This window comes from Microcebus murinus, chromosome 3, assembly GCF_040939455.1.
Source record: "Microcebus murinus isolate Inina chromosome 3, M.murinus_Inina_mat1.0, whole genome shotgun sequence".
NCBI classification, from domain to species: Eukaryota; Metazoa; Chordata; class Mammalia; order Primates; family Cheirogaleidae; genus Microcebus; species Microcebus murinus.
In genome coordinates this window covers 56,394,930-56,420,088 of record NC_134106.1, presented here as the reverse complement: position 1 = coordinate 56,420,088, position 25,159 = coordinate 56,394,930, and the positions used below count along the sequence as shown (strand labels likewise).

At 35.0% G+C, this 25,159-nt stretch overlaps 2 protein-coding genes and 1 non-coding gene across 3 annotated transcripts in view; 2 read left to right on the top strand and 1 right to left on the bottom strand.

Annotated features, from left to right (window-relative positions):
• The window catches only part of PLEK (pleckstrin), a 224,262-nt gene that overhangs the window by 146,323 nt on the left and 52,780 nt on the right, over positions 1–25,159 (bottom strand). The gene's annotated exons all lie outside the window — the stretch shown is intronic.
• The window catches only part of PPP3R1 (protein phosphatase 3 regulatory subunit B, alpha), a 63,402-nt gene that overhangs the window by 20,844 nt on the left and 17,399 nt on the right, over positions 1–25,159 (top strand). Inside the window, exon 2 of the mRNA XM_012750131.3 lies at positions 12,822–12,861. Coding sequence (XP_012605585.1) covers positions 12,822–12,861 — 40 coding nt within the window. The remainder of the gene's footprint in view (positions 1–12,821; positions 12,862–25,159) is intronic.
• LOC142870372 (small nucleolar RNA SNORA40) lies at positions 18,925–19,052 on the top strand. The gene has a single exon (XR_012918779.1). It is a non-coding gene; the product is annotated as a small nucleolar RNA SNORA40 (small nucleolar RNA).

The window sequence follows — 25,159 nt, the reverse complement described above, 5'->3', positions numbered from 1 at the left end:
CATTATTTCAAAGAAAGTAGGCATGGTTATATTAATATCAGATAAAGTGACCTCAGAATAAAGAAAATCACCAGAGATAGAGAATGGGCTTTATGTAATGATAAAAGGGTCAGTCCAGTAAGAAGACATAGCAATTTTAAATGTGTGTGCATCAGACAATAGTCAAAATATATGAAGAAAAAGCTGATAGAACTGGAAGAAGAAACAGACAAATCCAAAATTGTAGCTAGAGATGTCAACACCTGTTTCTCAACAAATGGATAGAACAACTAAGCAAGAAAATCAGCAAGCGTATAAAGGCACTTAACAATGGAATCAACTAGCAGTATCGAATCCACATTTACAGAACACTCCACCAAGTGTTACTTGAAAACTAAGTAACACATATCTAAATAATCCATGCATCAAAGAGGAAGTCTCAAGGGAAATTTAAAAAAATACATTGAGCCTAATGAAAATAAAAATACAACATACCAAAATTTGTGTGACACAGCTAAAGCAGTGTAGAGAGGGAAATTTGTAGTATTAAATGCACACCTGAGAAGAGAAAAAAAAAATCAAATCAATAATCTAAGCTTTCATCGCAAGAGCAAAATCTACCTGGAGCAAGCAGAAGGAATGAAATAATAAAGAATTAAAATTAGTGAAATAAAAAAGAAACACAATGGAGAAAAATCGGTGAAATGAAAAAGCTGGTTCTGGTTCTTCATAAAAAAAAAAGACAAGTAATAAAAGAAGACATAAATTATCAGCATTAGGAATGAAATAGAGGGTGTCATTATAGACCTTGCAGACATGAAAAAAGATAAGGGGATACTATGAGCAATTCTATACATATAAATAGGCAACTTTGAAGTAATGGGCTAATTCCTTAAAAGGCACAAACTATCATACCTCTCTTAATATGAAATAGAATTTGAATAGCCCTTTTGTTTTGATACCTAAATTCAAAAAAAGAAAAAATTATAGACCAATATCCCCATATCAACATAGATGCAAAAATCGTTGGCAAAATATTAATTAGCAAATAGAGTTAAGCAATAATTTTTAAAAATTATAGACCATGATCAAATATGGCTTATTCAGGGATGCAAGGCTGGCACTCACTATTTGAAACTCGATATAACCATATTAACAGACTAAGGAAGAAAAGTCCAATGATTGTATCAGTTGATGAAGAAAAAAACATTTGACAAAATTTAGCACTTATTCATTGTAAAAACAAAAAAGCCCCAGACAAAAGAAAAACTTAGAAAAATAGATAAAGAGGGAAACGTTATCAGTTGGGTAAGGAAGATCTATGGAAAGGTATAGTTGATGTTATACTTAATGATGAAAGACTGAATGCTTTCACTATAAGATCTGTAACAAAGCAAGGATGTGTGCTCTCACTGCTGTCTTTCAACATTTGCTGTACGTTCTAGCCAGTGCAGTAAAGCAAGAAAAGAATATAAAGGCACATAGATTGGAGAAGAAGAAAAGCTGTCCCTGTTTGCAGATAACACGATTGTCTACATAGAAAAATCCCAAGAAATCTACAGGAAAAAACCCTTATAGAACTAATAAGTTCAGCAAAGTTGAGCAGGTTATAAGATAAAGTTTTTTTTTCCCCCGAGACAGAGTGTCACTCTGTTATCCAGACTGGAGTGGAGTAGCACGATCATAGCTCACTCTAACCTTGAACTCCTGGGCTCAAGTGATCCCCCCAGCTCAGCCCCCCAATAGCTGGGACTGCAGGTGCTTACCACCACACCTGGCAAATTAAAAAAAAATATTTTGTAGAGATGGGGTCTTGCTATGTTGCTCAGGTTGGTCTTGAACTCTCGGTCTCATCTCAGGTGATTACTGCCTTAACTTCCCAAAGCAGGATATAAGATAAACATTTAAAAATTATGGCTAACATTGGATAGTAGAGAAAAAATAGGATTGGGTATTTTAGGTGTCGTTTAATAGGAGATAAAGTTTTAACTGTAATATTGAGTAGTAGGTGTGATCGTCTCAGGTCCCATTATGCAATAGAATCCTTAAAATAGTTAACATATATTATGTGCCTTCGAACATTTGCTGGATGGATTCGAGGAAGTTAGAATAATTATGACAGCATTTATCAGACTAGAAAGTTTTAGGTTTTTTTTTTCCTCCTAAAATCATTTGAGAAATACAGATATGTCATTGATTTCTCTTGAGAAACTACTCACTATTTAACAATGATATACTATTTGAATGAATACTTCTGCTATGCAGTAGCATCATAACTAATTTTTATAGAGTATCCACAAAAATCCCTGGTGCCAGATTTGTTGCTAAGGTCATGTTAGATTTATATTGCTAACAATTTGTACTGCTGAGATCTCTTGCATTTTCCTTTCTTACATTGATTGTTGGACAGGCCTATAAAAGGAAATAATAAAACAGTAAGCATATTCTACTTGGGAAAATTTTTGTCTCTTGAAACCAACAGGATGCTTTGGAGAGTTTCTTGACATTCTGCATCGGGTTTCTCCCTTCCTCCCTCCCTCCCTCTCCTTAGTGTCTATATTTATATATATCTAGCATCTTCATTAGTAGTAAAAATTTTTGTCTAGAAGGACCCTTTGAAGTCACCTATTCTAACTTATTTCAACTTCCTGAAGAAGTCAGTGCTGAGAGGAGTACTTGTGGACACACAGCTTTTTAGAAACAAGATTTGTCCTGGAAGTCTTACTGGTACCATTGGTTTTTATCTTCTGCTTCTGTCTTTTGATCTTTTCACTTCTGTTCCACACATTCATGTGTCTGTAGTTTCACAACTTTATATTTCTAAGAATAAGGAGTATCTGTTCTAGATCAGTTAAAATGGTCAGTGATTTCATCCTAGAAAAATTGATTTCATTATAATGATTACATTAACTCTGGGATGTTGGCAGGCTGTCTTTTAGCAGATAAATATTGGATTGATCTTGGATTGATTCCTAAGATAACTTTTTCTTCATGTCCATGTTGTTCAGCATTTAAAAAATTTATTATGATTTACAATTTTGAGATAAAATCTGTAGGAATCAGGAAAATATTATCTAAAAGAATTTTCTGGCAAAAAAATGAAAAGTTTTTTGGATCTCTTTTTTTATAGTTACTTTCATCTTAAAGTGACAAGGTTTGAGAGAATAAGTTTTATAGATGTGTTCTGTAAAGTTTAGAATATTTTCAAAGGGTATACTGTCAGAATATTTAGATGTTTATGTAGTAGACTAAGAGGTGACACACATTACCTTATTTGGTTATAGATTGTCCTTGTGGACTATAAATATTACTTCAGTATTAGAGTACTGCTTGCTTATTGAAAATGTATGTAGATCCACATGCTTAATAGATACTCATTATAAAAAGGAAGCATTAAGGGAAGTGAAAACTTAAAGTGTTCTAATAACTGGACTTTTGAGAATTTATTGAGTCTTCTTAATGCCCTTAATCTACCAGTGTACTTTAACATAATGATGGTTAAAATGCCACTTGCACTAAGTTCCAGATTTTTTACACATGCACCTACAAAATTCTTCCTTAAAGTAAATTTAAGACAGTGTTAAATCTGGCAAGGGATATCAAAAGATAATAAGACAGTTGCTACCTTCATGGAATTTAAAATCAGAGAAAGGGACTAAGTAAGGGATGAATTATAAATGTCAAGATTACTATAACTATAAATAATTTTTGGTTTCTCATGATTCTGTAAGAATAATCTGGAAAATACATGTTATTTCCTATGAACATATTACCTTGAAATGCATATATATTTTATAAAAACAAAAATCCATGTTGTTTTTGAATTTTTAATAATAGCATGACAGTTATTAAACTGAATTTATTATTTTAAAGAAAGTGATGAGATTACTTAACAGCAGTGTAGCATTTGTTATGAAGCACTTTCATTATACTTGGGACCAAGGTCCTTAAAATACTGAGTTTTAAAATGAACTCTATTTAAGGCATAACTTATATATAATAAAATTAACTAGTTTTAAGTATACAGTTAATGTGCCTTGACAAATTCATATAGTTTTGTAAGAACCGCCACAATCAAGATGTAGAACATGTCTGTCACCCTAAAATGTTACCTGGCACCCCTTGCATTCATCCTATACCCTCAGCAACATCTAAACTTAGAATCATTATAATGTTTGTTTGTTTCTAGCATTTATAAATGGAATTATACAGCATGTAGCCTTTGTGTTTGGCTTCTTTCATTTGGCATATTGCTTTTGACAATCATTTACATTGTTGTAAGTATAGTCTTTTCCTATTCATTACTGAGTAGTACTCTATTGTCTGGATACCAGTTTGTTTATCCATTCACCAGTTGAGGCTTTAGGTTGTTTCCAAATTGGTCTATAAGTAGAAAGCTGTTATGGATATATGTGTGCAAATCTTTGTGTGGGCATGTTTTCATTTCTGAATGGTATGTTAAATTTTATTAAAAATCCATTGAACTGTTTTCTAAAATGGCTGTACGATTTTGAGTTCCTGCTAGCAATGTATGAAATTTCCATTTGCTCCATGTCTTCACCAGTGCTTGTTATGTCAGTGTTTTTACTTTTAGTCACATATGCAATATATCTGGATATTAGTTTCTGTTGCTGTGTGACAAATTACTATAAACAATAGTTGCTTAAAACAGCCCCTGTTTCTTACTTTATAGTTCCATAGATCATACATGGCACGACTGGGTTCTCAAGGCTATCACAAGGCTGAAATCAAGGTGTCACCCAGACTGAGTTCTCTGGAGGTTCTGGGGAAGAATCTGCTTCCAAGTTGTTTCAGGTTGTTGGAAGAATTCAGCTCCTAAATGTTGGAGGACTGAGATCTGTTTCCTTGCTGTCATCTGGGAGTCACACTCAGCTCCAGAAGGCTGCCCGCCTTCAATATACCATGTGGCCTCTCCATCTTCCCTGTGTTGAATCTCATGTATTGAATCTCTGATTTGTCTTTCTTAGACCTTCAGAAGAAACCCGCATTTAAGGGCTCTTATAATTAAGTAAGGCCCGTGTGGATAATTTTGTCCAAAGGTTCTTGATTTGGGATCTTAATTGTATGTGCAGAATTCTTTTGCAGCATTACCTAGAGTAGTTGTTTGATAAAATAACTGGAAAAAAAATGTATATATACTAGGGGTTTGGAAGGCTAAAAATTTGAAGGGCTAAAAATTCTCTCTACCACATAATCGTTTGTTGTATATCTTCAGTAATGCTTGGTGTGTCAGTTTTTAAATTTTAGCCATATTTATTATGCTGCTTGCTTGTTGTATAGCAGTGTTTCATTGTGGTTTTAACTTACATCTCTCTTATGTCTATTGATGTTAAACATTTTTTTCATGTGTTTATCTGCTGAAGTGTCTTGTGAAGTGTCTATTGAAGTCTTATATCTATTTTTAATTGCATGTTGATATTCAGTTGTTCTGGCATCATTTATTGCAAAGATTATTTTTTTCCACATTGATTTACCTGGAAACCTTTGTCAAAATCATGTATATGTGTTTACTTTATGCTGTTCCATTGATCTTTGTTCTTATAAAAATATCTCTATTGATGACTCCAGCTTTATAATAACTCTTTTAGTCAGATAATGTTAGTCCTTCAATCTTGTTCTCTTCAAATTGCTTGGCTATTAGGTCCTTTGCATTTTCATATAAACTTAAAAATTAGTTTTATTAATTTCTATAAAGTATTCTGCTGGGATTTTGATATTGTATATGATGTTGACACTGTTTTTAAAGAATTTTTGTAGATACCCTTTATAAATTGAGAAAGATTCTTAGTTTACTAAGTTCTTGTTTTATCATGAATGGGTGTTGAAATTTGTCACAAGCCTTTATTGAATCTGTTTTGATGACCATATCATTTTTTAAATTTTTTTAGAGATGGGGTCTCCTTCTGTTACCCACAGTGGAGTACAGTGGCATCATCATAACTCACTATGTTTAGCAGTCTCAAACTCCTAAGCTCAAGTGATCCTCCTGCCTCATGTTCCCGATTGAGTAATTTAGCTGGGATTACAGGCACACACCACCATGTGTGTGGCTTTTTTTTTTTTTTTTGTAGAGACAATGTCTCCTTATGTTGCCCAGGCTGGTCTTGAACTCCTGGGCTCAAGCGATCTTCCTGCCTCAGCCTCCTAAAGTGCTGGGATTATAGACATGTGTCACCATGCCTGGCCATGATGTTTAATTTTTTAAAATTTTTTCCTGGATTAAATTTGCTAAAATATTGTTAAGGATTTTGCATTTGTGGTTATGAAGACTATACTTTTCTTTTTTGTAATGTCATTGTCTGATTTTGATGTCAGGGTAATGTTGGCTTCATAAAATGAATTCAGAATTTATTCTTCCCCTTCTGCTTTGTGAAGGAATTTGTGTAGAGGCGATGTTTTTGGAATTCATCTTTCTGATGAATTGGCTCATTTGGCATTATGAAATATCCCTTTTTATTTCTGGTTAATATTTCTTGTTCTGAATTCTACATTGCCTGATGTTACTACCTACTGTATCTTGTATCTTTTTAGTTTTAATCTATCTGTAACTTGTGTTTAAAGTGGATGTTTTGTACATAGCATATACTTACATCTTTTTAGTTGGAATTATTAGACTACTTAATTAGTATAATTCTCAACATGTTTACATTTAAATCTACCATCTTGCTCTTTATTTTTTCTCAATTGTTTTTTTTTGTTGTTGTTGTTTGTTTGTTTCTTTTTACCTATTTGTCTGCCTTCCTTTGGATTGAGTTTTTTTTTGTTTTTTTTTGGTTTTTTTTTTGAGACAGGTCTTGCTCTGTTGCCCTGGCTAGAGTGCAATGATATTGTCATAGTTCCCTGCACCCTCACACTCCTGGGCTCAAGCGATGCTCTTGCCTCAGCCTCCTGAGTAGCTGGGACTACAGATGCACACTGGGCTAATTTTTCTATTTTTTTGTAGAGACAGTGTCTCACTCTTGCTCAGGCTGGTCAAGAACTCCTGGCCTCAAGCAATGCTGTCTCCCCAGCCTCCCAAGGTGTTAGTTTTACAGACATGAGCCACTGTGCTTAGCCTAGATTGAGTATTTTTTAATTTTATTAGTCACTGTTATCCAGAGAAACAGAAGCAATAGGATATATGTATGTGTGTGTGTGTGTGTGTGTAGAGACAGAGAAAAAAATTTATTATATGGTATTGCTTCACATGATTATGGAGGCTGAGAAGTCCCACTATATGATTTGTGTAAGCTGGAGATCTAGGAAAGTGGGCAGTGTAGTTTGAAGGCCTGAGAGCTAAAGAGTTGGTATAAATTCCAGCATAAGTCTGAAGGACTGGGAGCCAGGAGCACTGGGACAGGAAAAGATTGATATTCTAGTTTAAGTACTCAGGTAGAGGGCTAATTCAACCTTCTCCTTTGCCTTTTTGTTTTATTCCGCATATTAGGTGACCAATCAGTGCTTTATTCAGATGACCAATTCAAATGCTAACATCTTCCAGAAACACCTTCATCAACACACTGAGAAATAATATTTAACTGGATATCTGAGCATCCCTTGACCCAGTCAAGTTGACATAAAATTAACCATCACAATGATACCATTTTATTTTGTCTCCTTTTTTGGAAAATAGTTGCTCTATGGGTTATAATATACATCTTTAACATGTCATGCTTTACTTTCAAATAATGTTTCCCATATAGTGTAAGATCCTGACAGTGGTATATGTCCATATTTTTCCTCTCACCCTTGTGCTGCTGTTGTCATACCTTTTATTTCTATATTTTATATACTACTAAATCTGTTGTTTTTATGCTTATTTTAAATAATTATATTTTAAAGACATTTAAAAATGAGAAAAATTTTGTATTTACCATTTCTGGTGTTCTTCATTTCTTGGTCTAGCTCCAACTTTCTATCTGGTAACATTTTTCTTCTGCCTGGGGATTTCTTTGACTTTTTTTTGTAGTGAACATATGTTGCAGCCTAATTCTTTCAATTTTGGTTACCTGAAGGAGCATTTTGTTTTAATATTTGACAGATATTTTTGCTGGGTATAAAAACTGATAGTTTTTTAAAGAAACACTTCAAACAGATTCCATTGTTTTCTGTCCTTTGTGTTTCTGACAAGAAATCTGTAGTCATTTTGTCATGTGTATGTAGTGTATCTTTTTTTTTCTCTGATTATATTTAGGATATTCTGTACCACAGATCATTAGCAATTTGAGTATGCGCCTTGGTTTGGGTTTCTTCATATTTCTTCTGCTTGAGGTTCATTGAGCTTCTTGGATTTTTGGTTTAAAGTTTTCATCAAATTTGGAAGATTTTTGGCCATTATTTCTTTATATATTAAAATTTTTTATTGAGGCGAAATTCACGTAACAGTCATTTTAAAGTGACTAGTTCAGTGGCGTTTAGTACATTTATGTTGTGCAACCTCCACCTCTATACGGTTCCAAAATATTAATATTTATCATCCCCAAAGGAAACTCCATAGCCATGAAGCAGTTGTTCACTCTACCCCCTCCCCCCGCTCTTGACAGCCACCAATATGCATTCTATTAATATTTCTGTAGATTTACCTTATCAGAATATTTCATATAAATTGAATCATACAATATGTGGTTTCTTTTACTTAAATAGCATAATGTTTTTTGAGGTTCATCTATGTTGTAGCATCCTGTTATTTTTTTTATTGGATGTTGTATGTTGTGAATTTTATGCTATTGTGCCAGCTTTTGCTTTATTCCGGAAAGAGTGTTAGAATTTGTCATATACCTAAGTTACTGGGTATCAGTTTGATCTTTGTGAGGCTTAACTTTTCATCTATCTTAAGGTAGATCCAGAGCAAGTTTTAATTCATTGCTATTACATCCATTCTGAGGGCTCCACTCAGTTCCCTGTGTATTTAAAGATTTCTTTCTTTTGGCTCATGGGATAATGAACTATTCCTAGCTCTATGCAAACTCCAAAAATTATTCATCCTGCTACCAGTTCTTTCTCTGGCTTTGGGTAGTTTCCTCTCAATCTTATACAAAAACTGGAGGGGACTTTTCTGCATATCTCCAAAGGGCCCTTTGCTTTCTAAGGTACTCTTGACCCCAGACATCTTCTCTAAGGTACTCTTGACCCCAGACATCTAACCTCCTTGGCCTCCTGAACTCCATGTATCTTTGACTTTTCAATTCAACAAGGCCATGGAGTTTTGTTTCTGTTCTCTGTTATATGAGTTTAAAACATGTTTAGAGGCTGGGTGCGGTGGCTCATGCCTATAATCCTAGCACTCTGGGATTATAGCATTCCCGCCAAGGTGCGAGGATTGCTTCAGGTCAGGAGTTCGAGACCAGCCTGAGCAAGAGCGAGACCCCGTCTCTATTAAAAATAGAAAGAAATTAATCGGCCAATTAAAATATAGAAAAATTAGCCAGGCATGGTAGTGCATGCCTATAGTCCCAGCTACTTGGGAGGCTGAGGTTGGAGGATTGCTTGAGCCCGGGAGTTTGAGGTTGCTGTGAGCTAGGCTGACGCCATGGCACTCTAGCCCTGGCAACAGAGTGAGACTCTGTCTCAAAAAAAAAAAAAAAAGACAAACAAAAAAATGTTTAGAACTTTTTTCATATTTAGATATGACTTAATGGTTTTGTTTAGTTGAAAGGTTCTCTTAGCAGTAAATGTCAATACACTATTGGATGTGTCTTTCACAGTATTTATCATTATTTCAATATTTTTTAACCTTGGACTAGAGCTATCAGCTAAAAATTCACTGCAGAACTAACTTACCTTCAGAAGTGCTGTTTTTTGTAGTTAAGTCTAATATAATAATTTGCAAAGTGATGTGTATTCTTGCTTAAGTATAATTGTGCTAGGTCGGGTGCGGTGGCTCATGCCTGTAATTGTAGCACTCTGGGAGGCCGAGGCAGATGGATGTGTTGAGCCCAGGAGTTTGAGACCAGCCTGAGCAAAAGTGAGACCCCCATCTCTACTAAAAAACAGAAAAAATTAGCCGGGCATGGTGATATGCACCTGTAGTCCCAGCTACTTGAGAGCCCGAGGCAGGAGGAGATTGCTTGAGCCCAGGAGTTTGACGTTGCTGTGAGCTAGGCTGATGCCATGGGCACTCTAGCCTGGGCAACAGAGTGAGATTCTGTTTCCAAAAAGAAAAAAAAAAAAAAAAATATATATATATATATATATACACACACACACACTCACATATACATATACGTACATACACACACACATATATAATTGTGCTTTAGATTCAGGGATTGACAAACTGTAGCCCACAGGCTAAACCTGAATGAAACGATTACTGATAAATTTAATACAATACTCATCAGTAGTAGCTCAAGAAGCTGGGAGTGGAGAGATAAAAGGGAAGCTCTGAAAGGCCTATTTTTAAAAATGACAAAACATATTGAAGACTGAATGTGGGACAAAATTATATTGACTTGACAAAATCATCTTTCTACTGTTAGGTTTTGCTTTGTTATTTGTTGTTGTTTAAATGGAAGGCAAATTTTGAAGATATTCTTGCTGTAAAAGTTCAAACAATACAGAATAAGGAGTAAAAATGTTGGGGGGGTGCTGTAGAGTAGAGATGATAGTACATCTCTACCACATAACGCTTTAAGCTTCACTTATAGAACAGTACATTCATTGCTCATTTAAAAAAATCCAAAAACTTGCAATGACAATGCAAATTTTAGTCAATAAAATACCAGTTTACTCTTGAGAGCCTTGCAAGCAATGTACTTAACTTTAAAAATATTAACATTAGTAAGGTAACATTCAAAATAAGCAGAACCACATCTCATTAAATATTAAGCTTTATTAATGTTTGCTTTTCTTTTATCCTTTAATATATATTTGATATTTAAAGTGACCTAATATTAAATGAACCACTTTGGGAAAATTGCTGTTATCTACTATAACTTGCAAGGAAAAGATTAGTTGTTGGTATCTTGTCTAGAATTGAGGATGAATTAAACTTTTCTTAGACTTTAAGTTTATATATATTAAAGATACTTTTAGCTAGTTTAAAAGCCAGCCAGCCAGGCTGGGCCAGTAGCTCATGCCTGTAATCCTAGTACTCTGGGAGGCCAAGGTGGGAGGATCACTCAAGGTCAGGAGTTCAAAACCAGTCTGAGCAAAAGCGAGACCCCATCTCAACTAAAAATAGAAAGAAATTAATTGGCCAACTAAGAATATATAGAAAAAATTAGCTGGACATGGTGGCACATGCCTAGGGTCCCAGCTACTCCGGAGGCTGAGGCAGAAGAATCGCTTGAGCCTAGGAGTTTGAGGTTGCTGTGAGCTAGGCTGATGCCATAGCATTCTAGCCTGGGCAAGAGAGTTGAGACTGCGTCTCAAAAAAAAAAAAAAAAACCAGCCAGCCATACTAAAATTTTTTTCAATAACTTATTAGGATATATAAGTATATTTAAACATTCTAATGTTAATTGTACACTTATAGCAATTGTATACTTATTGCTATTTAATTGCTAGGCCGGGTCAAGAGTAGATAAATGGAATATAGGATGCTTGGGTCTCAATTTACTACTGAACTTTAAAAACTTAATTTACATTACTTTAAATTCTATAGACCCTTTTAAAGATCTTAATGATTCTACCTCTGTGAGTCTGTTAGACTTGGAATTTTTACTGTTGTAGATTTAGAACTACTTCTGATTCCACTGCTAATCAAATGGCGTGATCTTCCACCAGATACTTGACCTCCCTGGGCCTAGTCCTCTAGAGTTGTTAAACGTAGGCATTGGCCCAGGTCTGTAGTTTTTCTAGAAAACCTTTTTCCTTAAAAACATTCTGCATAGAATCCTAGTATATAGGCAATAGATAGTTGGTTTTATATTTTTTTAAAACACTAGGAATTCAGACAAATTATATTGGAGTCTATTCATGAGATAAGATTTTCCATGAAAAAAAGTAGAGGTGGGTTTCAAGTGACTGGCTGTTTTATATTGGACTCACCTTCACGTTAATATTTTTCTTTTTTTTTTGAGACAGAGTCTCACTTTGTTACTCAGACTAGAGTGAGTGCCATGGCATCAGCCTAGCTCACAGCAATGTCAAACTCCTGGGCTCAAGCAATCCTACTGCCTCAGCCTCCCGAGTAACTGGGACTACAGGCATGTGCCACCATGCCCGGCTAATTTTTTATATGTATACTGGTTGGCCAATTAATTTCTTTTTATTTATAGTAAAGACGGGGTCTTGCTTTTGCTCAGGCTGTTTTCGAACTCCTGACCTTGAGCAATCCGCCCACCTTGGCCTCCCGGAGTGCTAGGGTTACAGGGGAGAGCCACTGAGCCAGGCCTAATATTTTTCTTATTTTAGTTGCATAGTATACAGGAAATTCTGTTTTATGCAGGTAAAAATGGTAACAGGTTTTTGTTTTTTTCTTTTTAACAGCTCACTTTGCAGTCTCAGGAAACTCTTCAGTTAAATAAAGACACCAAGGGAAAGTTTATTTTGAGCTCTACCCCAAAATGAATTCACCAGCATAAGAAGTTAGAGCATTGGCAGTCCCAAGTGTGTTAAAATTTGACATATAAAGTGTTTAGGGTATTAAAAATACTTAAAATATATTTTAATTAAATGTTTGCAGAAGTCCTAAGTGTCAGAGCCACAAATCAGACCCGTTTAAGAGTTCTTTCTACCATATTGTATAAATTTTATTACCAGTTTTTAAAAATGCAAATTAATTTATAGATTTAGACATATTTATGGCTTATTTCCCTGTGTTTTGTGACTTAAATGTTTAATATTTTAAAGAAAGTTGTGTCTATTTTGTGACTAACTGGTTTTTTTTCCCCTCCCAGGGAAATGAGGCAAGTTATCCTTTGGAAATGTGCTCACACTGTAAGTTGAATATTCTTATTATCAAGACTTTCTTTTATTCACACATCTATATGTATGTATGTATGTATATGTGTCAGATACTTCTAAAATAAATATATTTATTTATATAAAAAGTTAGCCCTTAACTATTTTCCAGAATTAGGGAAATTTTTTTATAGACTTCTTTATTATTAATGTATATACTGTACTGTGGTTACAAATAAACTCTCAAATCTCAGTGGCTTAACCTAACTAACTTTTCAGGTTAACAAGGTTTTAAATGGATTTGTAAGAGTTTTTTCTCTTTGGTGACTCACGGATCCAGCCTTCCTTGTCTTGTAATGCCACCCATTTTTGTGCATGGTTCCCAAGGTCACTGAGGAAGAGGGAAACGCAAGGAGCTGCAAGCAGTGCTGATTTTGGCCTTGGCTCAGAAGTGACCTATATTACTTATGCTCATATTTCACATTTTGTGGACCAGATCTAGTTATACAACCCCACCAAACTGCCACAGGGCTGGAAAGTATAGCTTTTCATGTATTGAGGAAGGAGAAGCAGATACGGCACACAGTGTCCATTAAGTCTTTGTGTTTTGTTTTTTTTCAACAAATGGAATCACGGACATTTTTGTTAGTTTTTTAAATTTTAGGGTAGGGGTGGGGGTGATCCTGTGTCTTATCTGACTGAACAGTAAACTTACAGAATAAACATCTATTGTCTAAAACCTTTTTCTAATATTTAAAATGTTTTATTTTTAAGTTTAAAAAAGGAATTCATGTATGCATTTGATGGAAGCTTAATATTTGAAAGACTGGATGTTAATTTAGAATTTGAGTTAGTTAATTTACTTGGATTAATATTGCAATAAGAGTTAAAAAAGACCCTAGTGGACTGGTCACCTATGATATCTGATGATGGTAGCTGTACATGGGCTTTTTTTAAAAAAAAAAAAAAAATCAAGAGCATGTTCATTGTGACATCCTTTAAAAAATAAAGGATTATACTTCTGCAGTTTTCTATCCCAACGCATTTTAGTTTCATTTTGTTACTATTAGCTCTTGGGGTTGGGAATTAAGTCTAAAAAAATCATTATTCGATATATAAAATGACATTTATTATTCCCCATAGTGTATTTCATTTATAAGTTAGTATTTAAAAATAAAATAAGGACTTAGTGACCCTTAAGTCCTTGGTCATACTGTTCTTAGACATTACAGTTTTATTAATTCAGTTCTATCTGCTCTATTCTTTCCCAACCCACTTACCTCTACATCTTGAATCCTGATTTCTTTATATCCTTTGAACAGTTTCATTCCCTTAACTTCTTAAGCTGCATTCTGTACTCTTCTATTGTAATATATCTATTGGCATAGAAACTAGAATTTGATGTTACGTTACCAAGGGTGGCTGGCATCATTCATGACCACCTTCTGGTATATAAAAACTTTAAAACTCAACAGGAACATATTAATATCTCAGATTCATTTGTAGCCAGGGTTCTTAATGTTACTTTGTTTCTGCAATAGATATACTTATGTGAGATTTGGAAGGTAGAAGAGAGTTGGAGTTTGTTCTTTTCCTAATTTTACTATTTCTGCTGATAGGATTCTAGATGTGATTTGGATTTTTATGTGTGTGTTCAGTGTTCTGGAGCAAGAAGCTTTCAAATTCACTATGCAGTTTCTGAATTGTAGGACAGGCAATACAGGTTGACTGTCTCTTATTTGAAAAGCTTGGTACCAAAAATGTTTCAGATTTTGGAATACAGGTGGACCTCATTTTATTGTGCTTCAATTTATTGCACTTTGTAGATACTGTGGTTTTGTTTTTCCTTTTTTTTTTTTATTACAAATTAAGGATTTTTGGCAAGTCTGGGTGCTGTTTTTTAGCAGCATGCTCACTTCTTGACTATCACATTTTGGTAATTCTCACAATATTTCAGAATTTCTGTTGTATTTGTATGATAATTTGTGATTAGTGGTCTTTGATGTTACTGTAAATATGTATGCACATATATATGTTTTTTCTTTCAGAAATGGGGCCCCATTCTGTTGCGCAAGCTGGAGTGCAACAGTGTCATTATAGCTCACTGCAGCCTTGAACTCTTAGATTTAAGCTGTCCTCCCGCCTCAGCCTCCCTAGTAGCTGAGACTACAGGTGTGCGCTACCGTGCCCGGCTAATTATTTTCTTTTTTACTTTTTGTGGAGATGGGATCTTGCTATGAAATATATAGAAAAGTTAGCTGGACGTTGTGGTGGTGCATGCCTATAGTTCCAGCCTGCAGTCCCCAACTCCCGGTCCGCAGTCTGTTAGGAACCAGGGCATAGAGTGTCCTCATGTCCCCTGTCCTCCATTTCCCCCTCCCCCACCCTGCAGTCCATGGAAAAATTGTCTTCCATGGAATTTAGGAATAGGAATGGGGGAGGAGGGCTGTACAGCAGGTGAGTGGTGGTTGAGCTAAGCTTCATCTACATTTACATTTACAGTAGCTCCCCAATGCTTGCATCACCGCCTGAGCTCTGCCAGGCGGAAAAATTATTCCTGGTGCCAACAAGGTTGGGGACCACTGGTCCCAGCTGCTCGGGAGGCTGAGGTGGGAACAGGAGGCTGCATGAGCTGTGATGACCTGGATGATGGAGCGAGGCCCTGTCTCAAAAATAATAATAATTGTTTTGGGGCATCATAAATGGCACCCATATAAAATGGCAAACTTAGTTGATAGATAAATATCTGTGTTCTGAATGGTCCACTAACTAGCCAAACAGGAAGGAACCCCTTTCTTCCTCTCCTCAGGCTTCCCTATTTCCTGAAATACAACAATGTTGAAATCAGGCAAGTTAACCCTACAGTGACCTTTAAGTGTTCAAATGAAAGAAAGAGTTGCACATCTCTCACTTTAAATAAAAAGTTAGAAATGAGTAAGCATAGTGAAGAAAACATGTTGAAAGCCAAGACAGGCTGAAAACTAGATCTTTTGCACCATACATTTAGCCAAGATGTGAATGCAAAGTAAAAGTTCTTCAAGGAAATTAAAAATGCTGTTCTATTGAACACACAAATGATAAGAAAGCAAAACAACCTTATTGTTGATAGGGCAAAGTTTTAGTGGTCTGGATAGATCAAACCATCCATAATATTCCCTTTTTTTCCTTTTATCATATTATCATATATCATATTTTATATTATATTATCATTTATTTTATCATCATATCAATTCTGTGAAGGCTGAGAGAGATGAAAAGCTGCAAAAGAAAAGTTTGGAGCTTGGCAGAAGTTGATTCATAAGGTTTGAGGAAAGAAGCCATCCTCATAACATAGAAGTGCAAGATAAAGTAGCAAGTACCGGTATAGAAGCTGGAGCAAGTTATCCAAAAGATGTAGCCAAATCATTGATGAAGATGGCTACACTAATTTTTAGTGTAGATAAAACAGCCTTCTATTGGAAGAAGATGCCATCTAGGACTTTCATAGCTATAGATAATGCCTCACTTCCAAGGAGAGGCTGGCTCTCTTGTTAGGGGCTGATGCAGCTGGTGACTAAGTTGAAGCCAGTGCTCATGTACCATTCTGAAAATTCTAGGGCCCTTAAGAATTGTGCTAAATCTAGTCTGCTTGTGCTCTGTAAATGGAACAACAGACAGCACATTTGTTTACAGCATGGTTTAATGAATATTTTCAGCCCACTATCCATATCTCCTCAGAAAAAAAGGTTTCTTTGAAAATATTACTGCTCATGGACTATGTACCTAGTCACCTAACAGCTCTGATGGAGATGTGCAAAGAGAGTAAAGTTGTTTTCATGGCTGCTAACATACCATCCATTCTGCAGCCCATGGATTAATGAGTAATTTCAACTTTTAAGTGTTATTGTTTAACAAACGCATTTTGTAAGGCTATAGCTGCCATAGGTAGTGATTCCTTTGTTGGATCTGAGCAAATAAATTAAAAACCTTCTGGAAAGGATTCACCATTCTAGATTCCTTTATGAACATTCGTGATTCATGGGATGAGGTCCAAATATTAATATTAAAGGGAATTTGGAAGAAGTTGATTCCAACCCTTATGGATGACTTTAAGAGGGGTTCAAGAGTTTAGTGGAGGAAGTAACTGCAGATGTGGTGGAAATAACAAGAGAACCAGAATTAGAAGTGGATCCTGAAGATGTGACTGAATTGCTACAATATTGTAAAACTTGAATGCATGCGGAGTTGCTTCTTTTGGATGGGTAAAGAAAGTAGTTTCTGGAGGGGATTTGCTCCTGGTGAAGATGTTGTGAAGAGTGTTGAAATGACAACAAAACATTTTAGATATTACATAAACTTACTTGATAAAGCAGTGGCAGGGTTTGAGAGCATGACTCTAATTTTGAAAGAAGTTCTGTTGTGGGTAAAATACTATCAAACAGCATCGCAGGTTACAGAGGAATCTTTTGTGAAAGGAAGAGTCAGTCATTGCAGCAAATTTCATTGTCTTATTTTAAGAAATTATGACAGTCACCCCGATCAGTCAGCGGCTTTCAACATCAAAGCAAGACCATCCATCCACTAGCAAAAAGATTACAACTTTCTGAAGATGATCATTAGCATTTTTTAGCAGTAAAGCAAAAAGATTACAACTCATTCAGATGATCACTAGCATTTTTTAGTAAAGCATTTTTACTAAAAATGTAAAGCATTTTTAAATTAAGGTATGAACCTTACATACCTTGGTATATGGTACCTTACATACCTACATTGTTTTTTTCAGACATAATGCCATTGTACACTTAATAAACTATAATTTAATATAAACAACTTTTATATGCACTGGAAAACCAAAAGATTTGTGTGATTTGCTTTATTGCTATATTTGCTTTATTGTGGTAGGCTGGAACTGAACTCGCAATATTTCCAAGGTATGCCTGTATTTGCATTGTATATACTGACTGATCAAGCATCTGAAATGTTCAGTGAGCGGAAATTCCCTTTGATTGTCATGTCAGCACTCACAAAGTTTCAAATTTTAAAGCATTTTGGATTTAAAGTTCAATCCAGACTCTTTTTTTGTTTGTTTTTTTAGCCTTCTAACATTGAAAAACACACTCTGCTTTAGCTAGAGTTTGAGTTTGTAACCTGTAGTTGAACCCTGAATAATACAATAGACTGTACTCTCAAGGTAATGGAAATTGGATTGACTATCTGACCTGGGTGGACCTGGAGGTAGTGATGATCCCATTGTCATGAAAAAGAACATTGGTAGTCTGTGGCACATACTGGAAAACAGTTAACTTTTTACACATTGTTTTACATATTTAACTTTTTACAAGTTTGTCTTGTGGTTGCATAAAATAAAGTGCTTATTAGAGGGAAAACTTTGGTAGAGCAAGTAGGTATCATGAAAAACTTTCTGGGGAGAATGAGGAGTGTAAGGAGTGTGGATGGGCTGGTTACTTCTGACTGTATTGGAGAACCTAAAGAAAGAAAATGACAAGCTTAGAAATTCTTGATTCATGGACCAGTAAGACAACCAGGGAGCTTATGTGAATTCCTTAAAAAAAACCTAAGAGCTTTTGTGTGAAAGGGCAGTGATTGGGAAAGAGGGCAATCCTGAGAATTAAAATGGAGACTGTTGCTTGATTAAGGTATCCTGAAGATCTAGAACCATGAACCCATTCTCAGTCTTCCTTGGTAACAGAAACAGCCCTTTCGGCCCCTGTTTGATGAGACTGGTTCTGCCTTGCTTAGAGACCTTTTTGCTTGGGATGAGGCTTCACTTCCCTTTTGTATTGTTAAATTCCCCTTGCTCATTCTGTTTCTGAAGTCTTCTTTGTTTTCCCCAAACACTTGCCAATTGTTTTCATTCCCATCACCACCTTTTGCTTGCCTATCGGTGGTGTGCTGTTTTATCAGCTCTTTACTTAGCTAACTTCATTCTCCTTTAACTCTCTGTGTAAATGATGTTTTTGATTACTCCTTATTTTCTTTGGATTCTGTCATAGGTAGTACCCTGTTTCTTGAGAGAGTTAACATAAACTCAAATTACTTATTTATTCATTTTATCTTCCATTTTGTAACTTTTAAACTTTGTAAAAAATGATGATATCCAGCACTTGTGTTTGTTTTTGTCTAACTTGTTGGCAAAGACTTACAGACAGGTGCAAAAAATAAATCCTCTTTTGCAACACAGAACTCATTGTTCAGTATGGGTTTTGATACATATAAGAAGGAATATTACAAGACAATTTAAAGTGATGGAGGTTGGCTGGGCACAGTGGCTTATGCCTGTAATCCCAGGACTCATGAGAGGCCTAGGTGGGAAGATCACTTGAGGCCAGGAGTTAGAAGAGACCAACCTGGGCAACATAGCCATACATGCCAGAGAAAAATTTTAAAAAACTAGCTTGTCCTAGCTACTCAGGAGGTTGAGGCAGGAGAATTGCTTTGATTCCACGAATTTGAGGTTCCAGTGAGTTATGATTGGGCCCCTCCACTCCAGCGTGGGTGACAGAGCAGCACCCTGTCTCTAAATTAAAAAAAAAAAAAAAGCATAGGCCATGAAAGAAATCTGAGCTATATTAATTTAGTATTCTAATTTCATGTTGACATATCAAAATGGCTTTTTTTTTTTAAGGCCTTTATCTTGAGAACATTATGGCCGGAGTTGAAGGCATTTGGCATATCCCACTGGTCTATACTGTTCTTGAGTGTGATGGCTTTAGGAGCTAGTATGATTTGAACTCAATCATTTTTCCAAGAGGGTGTCAAACTGAGAACCAGGCAGATCCATCTACTCTAAAAATGACCCTAATTTAACTTGCTTGAAGAAGTTAGATCCCAGAGATTCTTGGTAGAGAATTTAAGTTTTCATCAGTATGTCCATATTCAAGTAGAGATGAAAGATGCCAAAATAAAAGAAAAAGAATTGTGACAAGTAACTTTTGGACTGACTGGACAATTATGGATTGAGGATCTGTTCTATTAAAAAGGGCTGTCTTGAAGGTAAATCTTCAAAGACTCCAGCCTTTGAGAAACTAAGGCTACCCTTGATGGACAGTAGAAGGAATCACATGTGAAATTACTCAAATAAAAATTTATTGACTTTAAATAATTTTGCCTTATGCCATAATAAAAAAATAACTCTTAAAAAATTATGATATCTAAGTACTAGATCTTTCTATCCCAACCACTATTTACATTTTATTTTACTATTTCCTCCCAGGCTTTTTTAAAAAAATAGTTTCCTGTATAATTAGGATCATATGTTTCTGTTTTAAACATGAAGGTAAAATATTACATCCAGAATATTGTTAGAATTGACCAAAACTAGACCTAATAATGATTCTGTAGACCTTAGTTGTTGGTAAACTACTCAGTGCCAGTGTTTTTTTATTAATAAAGTTTTATTGGGACATAGCCATGCCCATTTGTTTACATACTGTCTCTGGCTATTTTTGTGCTTCCGTGGCAGAGTTGAGTAGTTTCAGCAGAGACCATATGGTCAACAAAGCCTAAAATGTTTACTACCTGGCCTTTAACAGAAAGCTTGCTGAACCCTGTTATAGACTATAGTGGCCTTCTGGATTTAAGAACTCTCATTTCTGTCACTATTACACAGCTAACTTGTGGTCAAGACAGAGAAGTTACAAACTGATGCTCTCAGTGTTAGGTAGATACTTGTCTCCGGCAAAGTAAATGTGTCAGTTTTATAGTGTCTTTAGAATTGAAAGAGTTCCACTCAAAATTGTGCTTTGCCACTTACTGTTCAGTTTGAGCATGTGACAATTATTTCTCCACTTGCTATTGGCAAGAAGGGTGTGGAAGTCTGTAATTAGCTAGGCTTCAGGCTACAGTAGAGTTGTTGCTTGTATAACTCTGATAGGGATGATATACTAGGGAGCTAGTTTTCATAGGTCAAGGAACTGTTTATTTTTCCTAAGGGAGCTGTAGTTCCCAGGTTCTTACCACCTGCTCTTTAAGTCTGGGACTGAGAGCCATTGACTTCATTGCAAAGAAAAACGTACCAGGGCAAAAGGCAGATGGATGTTTCCTTCTGCAGATCTGGGATGACAAAAGCTAAGGTTCTTTATTTATGTGGCAAACATTTGAAATGGGTTTCATATACTGTTAAAGCTGTCCCCTTCAGTTTTATCCTCAGAACTTTATAAGCCTTCTTTCTTATTTCTTTATCCATGCTTTAATTGAACTGTTGAGCCTTGTGTCTAAAGATCTGTACTTATAAGTGTTTGTTCAACCAGCTGTGAATCTATCTAAATACTTTTGCTGTCTACTGTATAGTCATTTCCCCTCTGTTTCCTACTTGTTCCACTAGAATATGATATATTTTTATCATATTTTACATATGGTTTGGATGAATTTCCCCCAGATGAACTTGTCCACATTAGAACTGCCACTTTTTTGTCCGCATTGTAAAATATTTTTGCTCTTCTACAAAACCTCTTCACCATTAGAAGAGCTTAGTGTTGTCTGTGAACAGCTATAATCATTTATAATACTGTTAAAACCAGTCCTTGAGGCACTTCACTATTTCTACTTCCATATTCAGATTAATTCCTGCCATGCCTTCTTATCCCTTCCAGGCCCAGCTCAAGTCAGTGTTCTCTGTGAGGCCTTCTATAATTGCCCCAGCCTCAGTGTCCTGTCAGTGTTTTAAGTAGTTACTGTCTCCTTCTTTCAGTATGTAAATGTGTTGGTTGTTTTTTTTTTGAAAAAGATAATAAGACTCTTAATTATATACTGTAAGTTACTGTCTTTGGTCCTATGACACACAGATAAGTAAGCACCCACAAAGTGCTTACGGTTTAGCTACTGGAAAAAAGAGAAATGCATGAATTATTACAGTGCAAATAAATTATTATGAGAAATAGAAACAGAGGTTCCCAGGAGGGAAAATTGCCATTGGTTAAGGAAATTAAGAAAAGCTTCATGGAAGGAGTGACATTTGAAATTGGTTTTGAAAACTATGTAGGATTTGAATGCTGATTAATTCCTTGACCTGTCTGGTTCCCCTGTCAGTCTCCTAAAATTTCCTCCAGATTATCAACATTCTGCCCAAACCTTCTGCATTCCCTACTTTTAATAAATGATTTTGCCTCCTAACACTAGGGAAAACTGAGGACATTTTAACCGTTAACCTCATTCTTTCCTTACTCCCACCTGTCACACACGAAACTTGCTTAATTTCATATTCAGTCTTAACCTCCCTTCCTTCAGTATCAGCATTTGGGGTATGCCTCCCTTATACCTTTAGCTTTTTTCTTCAGTTTGCAAATAGAATCAGCTTTTCTTTGATTTTGATTCCGCATGTACTTTCCAGTTTTTCTCCAGTTTTCTTCTATTTGAGTTTCTTGAAAGAAGATACACAATTACCTTTATTTCTTTATTTTTGCTAATATTTGCGCTACTGCAGTCTGGCTTTCATCTGCCGTTACTCCACTGAAACTGTTATTAAGGTCACTTTTATTTCCACATTGCCTAATTGCCAAATCTGGCAGATTCAAAAAGCCTGAAAAATTATGTGTGTCTTTGGGAAAATTTGAACATTGATCATTTGATATCAAGGAATTATTAATTTTTAGCTGTAATAATGCTATTGTGATATGTGATATGTTTTTTAAAAGGGTTAGAGATAATAAATACTGAATAGTTACAAGGAAATTGTGTGGGATTTGCTCTAAGGTAATTAGGGTGAGGGTATGGATAAAATAATTCTCGTGTGTTAATGGTTGAAACTGGATGCTGGTTATATAGAATTTATACTCTCAACCTTGTATATGATTGTAATTTTCCTTTGTAAAACTTTTTTCAATAAATGGAAAAAGGGAGAGGGAAATAACTAAGAGGAAAATGAAGGAGAAATAATTAATTATAGTTAAATGTGGCATGCAAACAGCAAACTTTAATAAGAGTAAGTGGCTGTTTATGCTAATTTTTACCAATAAAAGAATTGGGATATTGACAGTGGAAATATAAGCACAATGCTTTGCATAAAGCAGATGCTGAGTAAGTATTTGTTGAATCAGCTAGTAAGAGCTCAAAGATGGACTATATAGACAACTAGTTGGATAATTTTAAAGGCTATACCGTTAGGAAAACCCAATAGTTAACTAGTCACCCCATTTGTTTTAATAAATTAACAACAAACACATATTTGTATGGCACTTACCACGTGCCAGACACTATTCTAAGTACTTTACATATTTTAACCCTTTTAATCCTCACATTAGTCTCATGAGAGAGGCTCTGTTACTTTCCCCATTGTACAGGTGGGAAAATAGACCTTAAATAACTGGCCTAAAGTCACATAGCAGGTGAAATAACAGAGCCATTATTTGTTTTTAGGCAGTCATGCTTCAGAGTCATATTTTTATTCACTGTACTATATATCCTTTCATAGTAAATCTTACAATATTAATGTTAAGTTTATCTACATGAATGATTATAGGCAAAACTGGATTTGTCTAGGACATAATCATTCCCTGAATTTTTGTCATTCAAAGTTCATTGTTGGATTTTTATTGAATTAAGTTATTCTAGGCCATTGTGACTTTGTTAACCTATCTGGACTAGGAAATGTATACCTGTTGGGGTGATTTGCTCAAAGTTGAGACCTTAGTTGTAACTTGGCATGATAACTTGGAAAAGTGACTTCGTGCAAGATAATACTTTAGATAGTTAAAGTGGAGGACTAGATTGGGGCATGAATTGAAGATATGAGTGGAAAATCAGATTCAGCTAATTTTTATAAATATAATTATGAATGGTTTTGATAAAATTAGTAAATACAGGCCTGAAGACTGTATAGTAGACTGAATGTTGATGAAAGGTTGTTGTATCTAAAAAGATTTCTCAGCTTTCTTTTGCTAGGTGACCCAAGAAGAGCTTTGAAGGAATGACTTTGAAAGGCAGACTTTGAAGGAATGTTTCATTATGTATAATGAACTATCTGTAGAAATCTTGAAAACATTTCTGTCCAGTAGAACGCTGCTCCAGTTTTGAGTAAACAGTCACATTCCAGCAATTTTGTTTCTAGTTTGAATATTTACAGGTGACATGAAAATTTAGACATAACTGACTTAACTTGCTATTAATGTCTGCTCTTAATCAGATTGTCTCAGAGAGGTTTACAAGTTCATATTCTTAGATTGAGGTTTTTCTTTGTTTTGAAAGCAAAACATTATCAGAGAAAAAGATAATCTAAATTTAATTTTATTTCCTCCTTCATTTCAGCATTGCTTACTTATATGGACTGGCTTAATTCACTTCATTTTTTAATAATGTGAATTCTAACTGCTAATTTCTTGTTCACTCCTAAACCATCATCTCAGAAACCTTTAGAGGAAGTATTGTTAATATCAGTAAAAATTCAGTTTGAATGTGAACAGGTAAAAATGATTTTGAAACATTTTATTCCTAAGATGCCATTTATTATTTTAAAAAATTGTATGTCATTGACTTTGAAATTGATTCATACATTTGTTGCTTTAAATTAAAATATTCATAAATATGTTTTTTAAACAATTTGTCAGCTTTCATTTATCATTTACTTGGTAATGTGGTGATCCTGAGTTCTAATTTATTTCAACTAGTCACTGAGAATTATTTATATTCTGGCTACATTCAAATTGCTTTAGAGTTGAGTAATGAAGAGAGGGACAAAGGATTTCTTAAGCATGGTGCATAAACTTAAATACTTTGGATTGCTATCTTGTTTTGCTGTTATAGTCCTTTTTTTCTTTAAAAAAAATTCCTGGATTCTCTATTATGTTTTAAAACATTTCAAATTTTTAGACAAGTAGTCTTAAGCAAAGTGGTAGCTCAATTTTCTTTACCCACACTGTCAAATTTTGGTATCATGGCAGCACTAACAAATTGGTGGTTTCAGTACTGAGGTTCATGTGACATATAGTAATTTGGTTATCTAGCACAAAGTTGAGTAATTTTGGAGCTAGTATGTAGAAGTCAGTTACATTAGCTGGTGAAAAACCCTAACTATCTATCAAAAATACATATTCTTCAATCTTCCTAAGAATGTTAGAGCAAAATATGGAAAAATGTAGGAAAAGAATGACTTCGGAAACAAATACAGAGGATCATAGCATCTGTCTGAAAGAAATTTCCAATGTAATTTTTTTTTAACCTTATTTCCATTAGTCTTGTCTGATTCAGTAGATGTATTCGATAAAATAGGAGTGGAAATAATCACTGAAATAGTAGGTGAAAATGTAGATATAGATACAGCTTTGTATCTGTTTTTTTTTATTTCTGCATATTATGGGGGTACAAATGTTTAGGGTATGTTTAGGTTATGTATGTTGCCCTA